At 29.4% G+C, this 14,805-nt stretch overlaps 1 protein-coding gene across 1 annotated transcript; it reads left to right on the plus strand.

Moving 5' to 3' along the window:
• The first annotated feature begins 919 nt into the window (after positions 1 to 919).
• Positions 920 to 14,689, plus strand: LOC136972385 (integrin alpha-4-like). Its single transcript, XM_067266960.1, has 27 exons — positions 920 to 1,090; positions 1,170 to 1,264; positions 1,334 to 1,416; positions 2,948 to 3,086; positions 3,190 to 3,263; positions 3,343 to 3,391; positions 3,476 to 3,571; positions 3,644 to 3,732; positions 3,963 to 4,016; positions 4,081 to 4,224; positions 4,353 to 4,455; positions 4,818 to 4,909; positions 4,989 to 5,079; positions 5,152 to 5,197; positions 5,284 to 5,435; positions 5,514 to 5,668; positions 6,733 to 6,870; positions 6,942 to 7,021; positions 10,366 to 10,576; positions 10,763 to 10,926; positions 11,267 to 11,345; positions 11,424 to 11,531; positions 11,610 to 11,780; positions 11,857 to 11,979; positions 12,745 to 12,846; positions 14,357 to 14,479; positions 14,540 to 14,689. The coding sequence occupies exons 1-27, from the start codon at positions 939 to 941 to the stop codon at positions 14,642 to 14,644; spliced, it is 3,018 nt and encodes a 1,005-aa protein (XP_067123061.1). The 5' UTR covers positions 920 to 938; the 3' UTR covers positions 14,645 to 14,689.
• The last annotated feature ends 116 nt before the right edge of the window (positions 14,690 to 14,805 follow it).

Genomic DNA, 14,805 nt, shown 5'->3' on the forward strand with positions numbered 1-14,805 from the left:
ATATTTTATCAGTTAATATTTGTGTGGGAAAAGAGGATTCTAAGAACAACCAGTCAATTGAAAAAAGATAATATAATTTGATACTTGTTTATAAATAAATGATGTCAATAACGGAATTTTTATAAAACGTTCAGTCTGACCAGTAACAGATTTCATATGAACTTCAAGATATATAGCACCATGATCAGATGTATGCCCGTGAACAGGATAAGTAGTTAGATTACTATTGTGAGTAAAGAACCAAGTCTAAAATGAATTAAATCGTGTGGAGAATATATGTTCTGAAAAAAGTTTAAAAAATAATATACTTGATTTATAAAATATGTTTTTTCTTGTCAATTGTACAGGAAAAAGACCCGTTAGATGTCCAGGAGATATTAGACAAATTAAAAATAATTTTGATGGTTAATGTATAATATAATATAACAAATTTATTAAAATAAATAACAAGCATTCTCATCGAGTAATTTTCAAAATTTTAAATGGAAAACCACATGATGTAAAGTCAAATCAAATAGAAATGGTCCCATAAAACTCAAATTTTCTTTGAAATCACAAAAAGAATGAAAGCCTAATTTTGATATTAGCAAATTAATTAAAATTGAATTTTTTTTTCTAGAATTTCCTGTACTCCTACATGTTTAACTAACTTATTATATCTATATTTATTTTATAATATGAAATGCCAATTAAACAATAATTTGTAATTTTTAGCTTACTAGAATATATGTATAGGCCTATATATACATATATATATTAATAATTTTTAAGAATAAATTAGTTTTAAATATTTGCAAATCGTTACAAACGTTTAATTAACGTTTTAAATATGTTAATATTTAATCTAAATGAAATGATTAATCTTCCGGTATCAACGCGGAACTCTTCCTTTTATCAAAGCATTTATATATTTTTTTATTTTACAAACTTCATATTATATGTTCTCTATGGAAAAATTACTATTATTTTTGTTCTGTACAAATGTAATGTCTTGGAATTTCGAAACCGAGACTGCGATTATATTTAAAGGTCATCCTGGTTCTTATTTCGGATTTTCTGTCGCCATACACAAAAACAATCGAGGAATTTTGTAAGTAACATCACTTTAATATTATTATTATTAGTTCATAATACGGATTTTAATATATATATATCTTTTAATGATCCAGTCCTTTAATTACCGCAACGAAAGCCAACTCAACGGGTGCTTTGTACAGATGTGATATAAATAGTAGAAAATGTGAAAACGTCGTTTTAAATCATGGTAAATTTTTCACATCTACATTAAAAGTTAAATTATTTTTACAACAAAGTTTTGTAAATTCTCCAACAGAGGCGAAAATCAATGAAATAAAGGAAAATATGTGGCTCGGTGTAAGTTTGGATGTACAAAAGAAGGAAAACGGACATATTGTAGTAAGTTATTCGTAATAAGCTTATCATTTTATATACAGTTAAAGCTGATGATAGGCGAAATATAGACTTTTAGAAGTTTTAGATATTTTTTACTAGAAATTAGTAAGTAAGAAATTCAAAAGGAAGTAGAGAAATGAATTCTTAATTATTATCTAATTTCTGTACGAAATCAAAAGTGATAATAAAACTTTCATTCTAGCTATTGTAAAATCTAAAAATAAGAATGTTGTACGCAGAAAAATCTTCGGTTTTTAATTAGTTAGATAACTTATTCCATGCCAGTATATTTCTCACTTCGTCATCCAATTTACTTGGGTAATTTAATAGATACAGCAGGTATTATAGTGTATTTATTATCTGTCTCGAACTCTTTTATTATTATGCAGTTGTTATACACTTTCAAACATGAAGTCTATCTTGATTCTGTGTTTTCTTTTGCCTTCTGTACTTTCCATTGATTTTAAGCTTAGTTCTTCTTCAGCTAGCATATTTAGTTGAAGTTTTTGTAATGATGATGTCTGAATATAGCTGCGACGGCTTCATTCAGTATTCAATATTCAAACAATTTAATCCCTTTATAATACTTTGTAACAAAATATCAACAATTCATATCATCCTGAAAATATATATTATAATAACGTTGATAAATTAAGAATGCTTACAGGTGAAAATGTTATCGCTTAGGACACAATAAAGTGCTATAATTCACACACTTGGCGGTTTTTCTCATTTTTTATTTAGTTGATACATGTTAAAATATACACGTTTCGGGCTCCTAAGCCCCTCTTCAGTCAACTAAAATATTAAAAGAGTATACAACACATATATAATAAAAATATTTTGATTTAAAACATATCTATGCATATAAATCAAAATATTTTTATAAATTCTTAAAAACTTATGTATTTATTATATATGTGTTGTATACTCTTTTAATATTTTAGTTGAGTGAAGAGGGGCTTAGGAGCCCGAAACGTGTATATTTTAACATGTATCAACTAAATAAAAGATGAGAAAAACCGCCAAGTGTGTGAATTATAGCATTTTATTGTGTCCTAAGCAATAACAAAGTTTACAGCACAGTTTCAGATTACTAAAAGGTGAAAATGTTATCAATCAACCAAGCTTAACACTAGTAGCACTATTATGAGTACCTCAAATTTACATTAAGCCCGACAGTGGCCAGGGAAAACGTAAGTCTAACACCTACATAGGGGCCATTTTACCATTAACAGGCCATCGTAAGGCCTGTTAATGGTGAGTACCGGCAGATCGAACTCGTGTTGCATTGAAACCAACTAACCAAATTTACATTAAAAGAGGAATATACGTTACTTCATATCATCCTTTAAATGAGTAATTCAATACCTTCAATTAATCTTACGTTACATTATTTGATATCTTAATAATTATTTCTAATTAAATAACAAAATTTTTTATTTGAATATTTGTTCTTACATTACATTTCATGCCGTTTAAATGGTGCTAAAGAAAGTTTGACACTAATCGAAATTTCGTACTATTTTATCAGGTATGCGGACATTTATGGAAAGTATTTATAGTTGTCCAAGATCAAGACTTCTACGAACATCATTTTCCTTTAGGCACGTGTTATATATTGAATCCAGAGATGACTTCAGTGAAGAGAATTAATCCGTTTGAACATGAACGTAGAGTATATTCTACTTACTTTATATCATGAATTTTCATTGGTAAAACGGTCTGTATGAATTTTTCGTATCTTAAATTCGACTTAACTATTATATTTTTCAGTAAATGATGTGACAAAATTTGATTATACTCGTTTTTCAACTGCTGGAGTTGGAATATCAGCTTCTTTTACACACGTAACTAAACTTTAGATAATAATTTTACTCGGTTAATTTAACATATTCCAAATATTAATATTGTGATTTCTTGTTTCAGGACGAAGATGGTTTACTAATTGGATCATCCGGTTTTAACGATTTTAGAGGTAATTTCTTGATTGTTTTTCTAATACTAAATGGACGAAAATATGATATCATTTTTCCAATTTCCTTCTTTTTTATTAATTTAGGAGCTGTGGTAAGATATAAATTTTTAAATAATAATTTTGATGTCAATAGTCCTTCCACTTTTGAGTTACATGTTACAGATTTTGATACTTACATTGGTAAATATTTCTGTTGATGATAAAATGACATTAATATCTATTTTAAATGTTCATAATTGAGTTATTTTTTAGGTTATTCTGTATCGTCCGGAAAATTCTTTGATGCCTACGGATCCATTTATGTAACAGGAACACCAAGAGATGGGAAATGTAAAGGGAAAGTAATGAATAGATTCATATTTACAGTATAAATGAGAAATATATAAAAACAAAAAATCAATACATAATTACAATATGTCATATTTTTTAGACTTTAAATTAATGAAAAAATTCGTCAGGATTAAATATAAAGAACATCTCGTAACAATTTTATATTTTTCTTTAATTAACATATGAAATTGTTTTATTCAATTTATATTTCGATTTAATTAAAAAATTGACATAATTTTAGGTTTACACTTTTGATGAAACTTACGCGATTGATAGGGAATTCGAAGGATTTCAAGTGAGTTGTTATTGCTATTATAATTGCCAAAAATATTGATGATTGATTAATGGTGATTGTACAGATAGGGGAGTATTTTGGGGCAGCCATTTTAAGTGTGGATATGAATAACGACGGCTTGACTGATTTATTTGTCGGTGCTCCTTTGTATTCTGCTAAATCTGGCGGGGACGAAGGAAGGGTTTATATTTATCTTAGTGACGGTAAAGTAAGTTAAATATTGTTACATCGCATTTATGGTTGCTTAGAAATGATTCTTCTGTGTATAATTTAAGATAAGAATATTGGTATATTGATCATTATTGCGATTAATCTTTTAATCGATAATTTTCCAAGCATCTACAATACCAATCAAGTTTATATGGATCTTCTGTTAAAGGAAGCTGGTTTGGCACTAGTTTAGCTCACATTGGAGATATTAATCAAGATAACTTTTCAGGTAAGGTTGGTGAAAATATCTGCAAAAATATACCGTATTTACACGCATATAAGACGACCTCGCATATAGGACGAGGCGTGACTTTAAGGATCAAAATATTATTAGATTTGTTAATACAATTCTAATTTTATTTTGTTTAATCACAAGTAAAATATTAAATGAACGTAAATGCACACATTGCCCCGCAAAAATTACTGGCATTTTAAACTTTAACAAAATAACAAGATCAAAAAATTATTCTGTTTCCTTGCAAAATAAACAAAAAAATGATAATTCTATTATTTTCACAATAAATAATTATTAAAATATCAACAAAGCACGAAAATTGCAGTAGACAATGTCGATGATAATAAAGTTTGCAGATATTGCCGTTGGGGCACCATACGAATTAGAAAGAGGAGCGATTTATATTTACCACGGTTCTTCCAATGGACTTAAAACTAAATTTGTTCAGGTAAAATATTTATGAAACGATTATATTCTTCAATATGAAATATAAATACTTATTATGCCAATAACTATTTATTATTTAGAGAATTTTTGCGGCCGACGTAGATCGACATTTAATGGGTTTCGGTATATCTATATCGAAATCGTATGACGTAGATTTTAATAAGTATCCAGGTAAAGTGAATTTTAACTTACAAATATTTCGTCGCAAATTAAATTTTGACAGAGATCCTTTTCCTTCTCTAGACATCGTCGTTGGGTCATTTTTATCGGATAACGCTGTCCTTTTAAGGTAATTTTTAAAAATTGATTAAAAATGAAATCTCTTGCACGATTCACAAGAACATGAATAATGACTATTAATGATCAAATTTATAGAACTCGTCCCATTGTTCGGGTATTTCCTCACATGGAATTTCAACCCCGCCAAATATATCCTAATAATTCAACCTGTAACGTCACCACGGCACTTTGTTTCAAAGCCATATTGTGTTTGAGATACGAAGGATCTTATGTGCCTGCCACACTCGGTAAATATAAACCATATAATTTAACGATGTTTACCGAAATACTTTTTGATAGTAATCTGAAATTAATTATTTTTATAGATTTTACTGTGGAACTACGCGCATTTCGAATAAAAAATGTACTCCGGCCCAAAGAATACTTTATAGATCAGAATTTACCAGTTTCGATGAAACGTGATGAAATTACAGCTAGATATAACGAAAATGAATGTCATATTTACAAAGTTTATATTTATGTATGTAATACTTTTCATGAACAATAGCATAATTATAATCATTCTTTTCTTAAGCATATTCAGTCTTATTAGATAGTAGAAATAGTGACCTGGTCTCCATCGACCTCCGAGGAATCAATCAATTTATCTAGAAGGTTGATAAATTGCTAGAAAATTTAAACAAGTTTATTCTTTATGTGTAAAAATGTGATAAAAATAAGAATATAAAAGAATTACTGGTACAGTTTTAAATTAGAATAAAATAGAACACTAAATTTTGTTTTTTGATTTGGGTCCTAGGTTTAATAAAACAATATTATTAATCTGTATTTGCTTTTTATTCTATTGTATTTGTAATTTATTCTTAATTTGTATAAATTTGGACAGGAACAAAGACAGATCTAATTTTGAAAAATGTCGACAAGCAAAGACTGTTACGAACCCATATATTAGACAATAATTTCTCATTGGACTGCAATTTGAAAAAATTGTAGACCTATGAATTCCCACTGTCGTCCGTCTTGCTGTCTGTTTGTCCTTCCTTAAATCGAAAATAGAGTTAGATAGATAAAACCCGAGACCGGATTTGGAAACTTTAGGGTTTGATTAACTGTATAAAAAGTTTTGACGCAAACCGGAAGTCATGTTATTTCAATGCAAATATTTCTCCCTGAAGAGTGGATTTTAAATACGACTCTATTGTTAAAAGAAAAGTATGATATACAGGGGATAATTTAAAATGTATGTTCTCCATCTCAAATCAGTAATGATTTGAGTTGGAGAACATACATTTTAAATTAAATTAATTAAAAATATGATTAAAACTTGTAGCCTGGCATTGTGACATCGTCACAGTAAATAATTGCTCGTTTCTATTAAAAATCTTTAGAAAGTTAATAAATTATAAAAAATTTTAAAAATATTAATACATATTTTAATTAGTAAATTCTCCATTTGAGATATTAATTGATAGAGTAACGAAAGAAGACAGCATTTGTTTTTACACGTTAACTTTGTTTATATGTTAAATAATTTAATGTTAAAGCGTTAAATGAATTATTTAACATAATTTGTAATGTTTTCAGGACGATTCTGACGATCGAATAACACCGATTCAAATAAATGTTGACGTATATTTAACGCACAACACATCGAAAGAAACACAGTTTTGTAAAGATTGTCCCATTTTAGATCCGACATTTCCTCATTCTAAGAGCGAAGTGGTAAGTCTGAATCCTAAGAAAAATATTTTTCTAATTCTTATTTAATTAGGATAATTTATGATTATTTACAGATAACATTTCTTACTGGCTGCGCTCGTGAAGATAAATGTTTTTCCGATCTCACACTGGAGGCCCATGTGTTTGGTCTGAGGTAAATAAATCTGTTTTTAAGAATACCGCCTATAACTAAGGGTATTTTTTGAAAAATATATTCATCTAGAAATTATTTTTAATTCTATTTTTGCAAAAACATAAATTATCACCTTTTGCAAAAAAAAGGAATATATAGTAGTTAAAAATAATTTTATATTATAAAATGAATACAGGAAGCAATTATATCAGTATATATTACAAGTAGTTGAAAATTGGGAGAAAAATGTTTAAAGATGTAAAATGTGACTTCTTAATTATATTTTAGACCTTACAATAAATATTTTGAACATTTGTAATAGAGGGGGTGCAGTCACGTGATATAACGTCATCGCTCCGCCCAACAAAACAATCGTCCGCCATATTGGTTGCTGATTTCACGTTACCCCGCTTGATCACTTTATTACATCAACGTGGAAGAAAGGAATTTTACTGGCTTTGCAGCCGATTTAAAAGATTATGATTTGATAAAATATAAAGGGAAAACTTCTTTTATTGAATTGGATCCGTAAGAAATGAAACAAACGTATTTTTCATCCAACGATTTAACCACGTGGCCAACTATGGAACATGGAGACAAGTAAATTATTTGGAAACTCCTTTTCATAAAAACTCCTGATTAGCCAATTCCAAAATGTATTAGTCTGGAATTGCTATTTATGTTATGATGGCCTTGATAGATATTTGTGTTTATACTGTATGGGTGTATGTAGGCTGACGAGTCTTTATGCCCGAAATGCATTCTACTAAAAATTTGATTGTGGTTAATTGAAGGCTAATTTTTATAAAAATTTAGTCTATTTTGTTCCAGTCAGTCCCTGATGTGATAAGCCCTCCAATTTATTATAGCCACATTTATTAGGCTAATTCATTTAATCTTAATAACAGGTTGTTAGAGACTTGCGCAACACAAAACCATAGTGACAAAAATAAATTTAATGGTAATTATAAATACAATTTAATTTAAAATGTGGCTAAATATAAAATTACATTCATCTTTATATTAACGCAGTTATGTTATGAGTAATGGAAAGTCTCGCATGAAGATACGTACTGTACCTTTCCTACAAGCAAAATCAGATCAATACGAATAAAATATCACGATGAACAAATCCGCTTCAACTAATTATGAGCATCGAGTGATTTGTATGCCTTCATCTGATCCAGTGTGACAGATTGTTAATACCAAATAATTTACTTGTCTCCATGTTCTATAGTTGGCCACGTGGTTAAATCGTTGGATGAAATATCCATTTGTTTCATTTCTTATGGATTCAATTCAATAAAAGAAGTTTTCTCTTTATATTTTATCAAATCATTACCTTTTAAATCGGCTGCAAAGCCAGTAAAATTCCTTTCTTCCACGTTGATGTAATAAAGTGATCAAGCGGGGTAACGTGAAATCAGCAACCAATATGGCGCCTGTATATGTGAGTGGAGTCATATGACGTCACGTGCACCCCCTCTATTGATCACGAATATTCGCCTGATCTTCGCCTTGAGAAATCCGACCAGAATTTGCTGGTTTTTCTTCACGTGTCAAACACGTTAAAAGAAGCCAGTTTCTGATGGAAAGTTCTTCCGGGAGGACTCCCTCTCTTTAGCAGATTGTCTTCGTGTTTTATTCTTTTATTTCATGAAATCAAACTAAATAACTTATTCTACTGTTTGCTCAGTTTCGTATTTCATTTCTAAATAGGCCTATTACTTGAATGTCTATGTTTTCTATGTTTTTAAAATTAACGAATACTGAAAGCTTAGTTAATTGTAAAAAGCCTTAATTAACCTTCTATAATTGAGTTCCAAACGTTCTAAGTTAAGAGTATTTACCAATCACGTATTGATAGGAGGAATATGAAACACTTTTCAACAGATATTGAAAAATGACTCATACACTGTCCATACTGTTTTCATATAGACAGTGCAATAACAATGGGATCGAAATTTATTGCTCGTCCATCCTACTAACACATTTAGAGAAAATTAAATTTATGAATGCGAGACATCAAATTACACCACGAAATACTTAAAAACATAAAATTCGTGTGTAAAAAAGTAGTAGTTTGTTCAAATGAGTAATATTTATAACGTTTGAATCAAAAATAAAATTATTTTACAAGAGATAATGAAACACGACAACAAGCTGCCAAAGGATAGCATTTAAAAACCCGAACAGACATTCTGTAGGAAAATTGCCGCTAGTAGGTGTTAGACACGTGAAGGAACCCCTAAAATTCTAGCCCATAAATCAGAGAACCAACTATCATGTTTAGGGATGTTATTCACTCTGTCACAGGTGGACCGAAGTTTAAATAACTTTTACACGTGTTTTTGTATCCTATTGCTTTTTACATAAAATTTCTTAGAGAAAATAAATGTTTATATACGAGAAAATAACAATTTACAAACATTTTAAAGCCTTTATTATTAACATTATTTTTTTAAATTTCAAAATGATTTTTAATACATAATTATTCCTCGATTCTAAATAAATGCATTTAACTTTCAAACAATAAAAATCACTGACGATTTTAAAATATCAGATAAAGAATTTAAAGTGATTTATCCCATTCATTGAAGTCAACATAACATATATTTCAATTGTTTAATATAGAAATTCAATAGATATTAAATTACAAACATTGCTTAGCAATACTAGGATATTAAATCACAATTAAGTAAATTATATGCTGTAATTAGTCGAAATATTAAATCAAAATTCAAATTTTTATATAACTATAATATATTTACATATATATATACTTAAATTATTCATAATTGGAAGTAATGATTTCAAGAATTTTATAATGTGCTGATTATTATCCTGTAGAAATCCAACGATTTAAATCTGTAATTTGATCTATATTCAACATGGAAGACGTAGCGGATGTTTATATATTTCTGTCATTTATTCACTAAATTAAAGATTTTGAAGACGTATTAGATCGATTTCCTTTCACTTTCGGTTTCATAGAGTAAAGAATGTCCTTTCTAATTTCAGGAAAAGCGTGGAAAGTTAGGACAAAGGAAAATATGTCCTTTTCATTTCGAAATGTAAAAATATCTCTTATGCAAGATCGGAAATCCATAATTCAAAATACAAAATTTAAAAATTTTTCTGATTTCCAAATAAAATCAAATAAAACATTTCTAAAAATCTGATCGATATTTGAGACCGATCACCATTTACAAAGGCGAATGCATTTTTTTCAGTGAATAAAATTTAATACTTTCACTTTGATCACTTTATGGTTTTCCTACTTTTATATACAGATAAAATTGAAAATTGAATTTCTGAGACAATTAATAATAATTCCTAAATTACTATTATTGTTTCTCATTCAGTAACGGAGAATTGATACTCGGAAAAGACAAGGAAATCACCATTATTGCCGAAATTCAAAACTCCAACGAACCGGCTTTCATGAGCGAAATGTGGATTTATTTACCCGAAAATATGGAACTGATCAACGGAGAAAACTGTAAACAATTAGAAGAAATGTCTAAACAATTAACTTTAATCTGTCTGATTGGAAATCCTTTCGATAAGAAATCGGCAAGTCATTAAACTTTATCTCAAATTATTCATTTCTGTAAAAAGTTGTAAAATTATCGCATAAATCATTCGAATTTAATGTAATTTCAACTTCTGATAGAAATAATTTACTCATTTTATTTATGATGCATAATTATAAAGCATTCGTACCTCTTCATCGTTATTGTTTTCGTGATTATTTTTCAGGCAAGACACGAAATTAAACTGGATTCGTCTAAACTATTGTCTTCCTTGGATAATATATCTATTGTTATGAATTTGACGACACTGAGCGAAGAAAGTAATGTAGCCGATAATCTGGTTAATATCACGATACCTATAAAATTATCTGCAGACGTCAGCATAACCGGGTAAGTAATGCAAAGGAAAAGTGATGATTATATTATAATTATTATAATACATCTAAATATAAATGAATCTGCAGCAATTTGGTTAATAAAAATTACAAAAAGTGTGAAATGGCTTCTTCATATTTTAAGTTCCAAGTACAATAATATCGACGAAAAATATCCGTAATTGACAAAGTTCACAACAAATATTTTCTTGTAAGCCACTGCGAGAGTCGGAGTTTTCTGTAATCAACTTCCGCGTGTACTTCATAAACTATAGAACGTTTTCTTCATTATAAACAAGATTTTATTGTTCTTTGATTTGAATTTTTTTTAAAAATTTGAGTGTTTTACCATATAGACGCCCAGAACCGGAGCTGATTATATTGAAGAAAGGTGAATCTCATCGAAATCTTTACGAATTTGTCCATATTTATAATGTAATGTCTGAAAATCTTTACACTTTTTATCGCCATTTAATCAATTTAAATATCTAAAAAAGTATTTTTTTTATTTAGGTTATGAAACATTTGTATAGTCCCATTTCTCTCATCACAGTAACGTTCTCAATTCCAACCACTTTCACCGATACGAAAATAAAATTCGTAAATTCCAAAAACTTAACTGTAAGTGACTGTAAATGGTTGTTTACTAAATAATTTAATACATCATGACTTTCGTTGATAATTTTATTTACGTAACAGATTTTTAATCCGGATTTCGAGTTCGATTCTGACATCTGCAATTTCACGAATGGCGAAACAACAAATGACAACTCGGAAAGCGATGGCCTGAATTTTACGATTTCAAATATCAAGTCGAAGAGAAATAGTAATAAACTGATTTCAGCGGACAGAAGCAAGAATCTGATACTTGTGAGTTCTGTTTGTAAGGATTTGTTAAAATTACAACGCGAGCTTTAATTCTGCCATGATTTATTACACTATCTAGAATTGTGAAACGTCGGTATGCGAAAAAGTTGTATGTTCTGTTGGTCCCTTTGATGATAAAAAGAAAAGCTCGACTTTCTACATAAAGGGATATATAAATACCGAAGTTCTCAGCTCAAATTTGGTACGTATTTTATATTCATATTAAATCACATATAAACGTTAAGAAAATTTTTTATTCTTAGAAAATAGAAATTGTATGTTATTGAAAATAATGATTGAAATTTGATGATGTAGACATCAATAAAACTTGTAATCATCTATATCACTTCATCTATATAACTTATACTGAAAGCTGCTTTTAGTTTCTTTTGTCAAAATATTTAAAATTTGTTGCACTCGAGTGTAAATAATATATAAACCTATATTAACTGAATAACTGAAATATTTAAGAAATAGATAGTTCTATTGTAGAGCTTTAGTGTGTAACTGATGCACGTATTCTTTTTAACATCTAAGATATGATAAAGCTGAAGTTGTACGGAAAAGTAAAATTTTGCTCAAAATATTAACCGATTATTAATAAATGTGTTAACTGCGTGCAACTAATCTTTAATGAAACTATTCCTGAAATGCAGTTGAGTTACTAAGTCGCCAGTTTTGAAGGGGTGTATGGCAAAAGTAGTTGCTTTTATATCATTTCAAGTTTGATAGTACAAAAACTAAGTTTTTCAAAGCAAACATATCTTTTATTAAAAGTGCAATATGTTGATCAATTTTTCAAAATATTTTTTCAAAGTACAAATTCTGGGTAAAAGTGGACTTTTCTTACTTTATATTTCTCACTTTAATATAATAATATTTTGATTACAATACATATGTGTAATCTTTGATTTAATTAAAATTGTTCTATTTTTAAGCTAAAAAGTTAAACTTATGATTTTTGTAGAAAGAGTGGGATAACATCACATTCTCTTCACAAGGAAAACTGACGATCGAAGAAGAAAGAATTATTGCTTATGCTAGAGGTCATCTTCCACACGAAACTGAAGTAATCGTTAATAATATTAACTTACTAGCAGATAGGCCCGGCGTTACTCGGGCAAAAGTAATGATAGCGAAGATTAAGATTATTACGTTATAGTCACAGAAGAAAAAGAGTAATTTCATCAACAAACTAAATATTTCTAATGAAAGGTCGAATTTGAAAATCGAATGTTCTGATATTGTTCGATTTTCACGACGTGTTCTGATTATATCGTTCGATTTTCATCGAATGTTCTAAAGAAGAAAAGTCGAGAAAAACCGAATCAATCTGTTTAAATTTGAAAATCAAATATGTTCTAACATATTACTCTTTTTTTTCCTCCAGCGCCCGTGAATCTTGCACGTCGCTTTCTCTTGTTCTCCATTGTCACTTAACACTTCTATTGATACTTAACACTTCCATTGTTGATGGAAGTGTTAAGCCTTAATCCTGTCCCTCTCCCCGTCAGGGCCGGATTTACATAAGGGCATTTGGGGCCTGTGCCCAGGGCCCCCACAAAATAGGGGCCCCAGAAAACTAAAAAAACTATGTATAAACATAATTTTTTTTTCTATTACCGCGACACCTAGTGTGGCCTAATCATGAGGGCAACAGGCAGAAAACTAAACCCGGGAAAAAACCTATAAAAAATCGGAAAATTTCGGGAAAAAATTTCACATAGGTATTTTTCAGTTAAATTAAAATAATTAGTTTTACGCTATAAAATATATGTATGTTTACAATAACCTTATTTTTAAATGAAATTTACAACTTCCTAGTTCAAATCTAATTGAAAGTATAGTATTTTGTGTAAACTTTCTAAATCATCAAATTTGCCTACTCTTAAAGGGGGACCCCCACCGAATTTGTGCTCAGGGCCTCTGGATTGGTAAATCCGGCCCTGCTCCACGTGGGGAGAAATTTCGAAAAATCCCTTCTTAGTGTGCGTTTTTGTGACGTACCGTAACTATGTACCAAATTTCAACTTTCAACTCTTAACCGTTTGGGCTCTTAACATTTCCATTGTTACGTAACACTTATATTGTTAACACTTCCATTGTTGACACTTCCATTATTACTTCACACTTCCATTGTTGCTTCACACTTCCATTGTTACTTAACACTTCCATCAACAATGGAAGTGTTAAGACTTAATCCTGTCCCTGTCCCCCGTGGGGAGAAATTTCGAAAAATCCCTTCTTAGTGTGCGTTCTCGTAACATACCTTAACTGCGTACCAAATTTCAACTTTCAACTCCTAACCGCTTAGGCACGTCTCGATAATGTGTATAGAAGCTTTAATCCTGTCCCTCTCCCCCGTGGAGAATAATTTCGAAAAATCCCTTCTTAGTGTGCGTTTTCGTGACGTACCCTAACTGTGTACCAAATTTCAACTTTCAACTCCTAACCGTTTGGGCTCTGCGCTGATTATTATTATTATTATTATTATTATTATTATTATTATCAACTCGTCTCGATTATATATATAGATTTAACTCAAGATTTCAGTGTTAATGAAATTAAATTTCGTTTAGGTGTCAACGAACGTAGTACTTTCCATTACTTTAAAGGGCGCTAAGATTTCAAAATGGGTCTTGCCCGTTAGTATTGTTTGCGGGATCATCATAATCGGAATCATTGTTGCAACATTACTAAAGGTAAAAGTTTTTGTTACTGTCTTTAAATATTTAAATTTAATCTCAAATGTTTTTATTTAGATGGGATTTTTCCGAAGAAAACGAAAAGAAGATGTTCTAATGTTAAAAGCTAACTTATTACAACAGCAATCCTTAACTAACGAGGAAAATATCGATGAAAATTAATAAACGCGTGAGATCTATTATATAAAGTTTCTGAAGCCATGGTAATGTATACGGTCAATCTCATTTCTGGCAATCTTGATTTATATACACTTTTCAATCCAAGTCTACGTATATTCATTCGATTATACAAGAACAGTATCTGTTATAAGATTATTTCGCAT

Source organism: Centruroides vittatus, unplaced genomic scaffold, assembly GCF_030686945.1.
Source record: "Centruroides vittatus isolate TY-2023 unplaced genomic scaffold, ASM3068694v2 contig_290, whole genome shotgun sequence".
Classification (NCBI taxonomy): domain Eukaryota; kingdom Metazoa; phylum Arthropoda; class Arachnida; order Scorpiones; family Buthidae; genus Centruroides; species Centruroides vittatus.

Excerpts from the sequence above, each read along its gene's own strand:
- LOC136972385 (XM_067266960.1), top strand. The coding sequence starts at position 939 with ATGTTCTCTATGGAAAAATTACTATTATTTTTGTTCTGTACAAATGTA. Across the intron at positions 3,264-3,342 it reads TATCAGCTTCTTTTACACAC|GACGAAGATGGTTTACTAAT; the intron begins GTAACTAAACTT and ends TTCTTGTTTCAG. Across the intron at positions 3,733-3,962 it reads ATGGGAAATGTAAAGGGAAA|GTTTACACTTTTGATGAAAC; the intron begins GTAATGAATAGA and ends ACATAATTTTAG.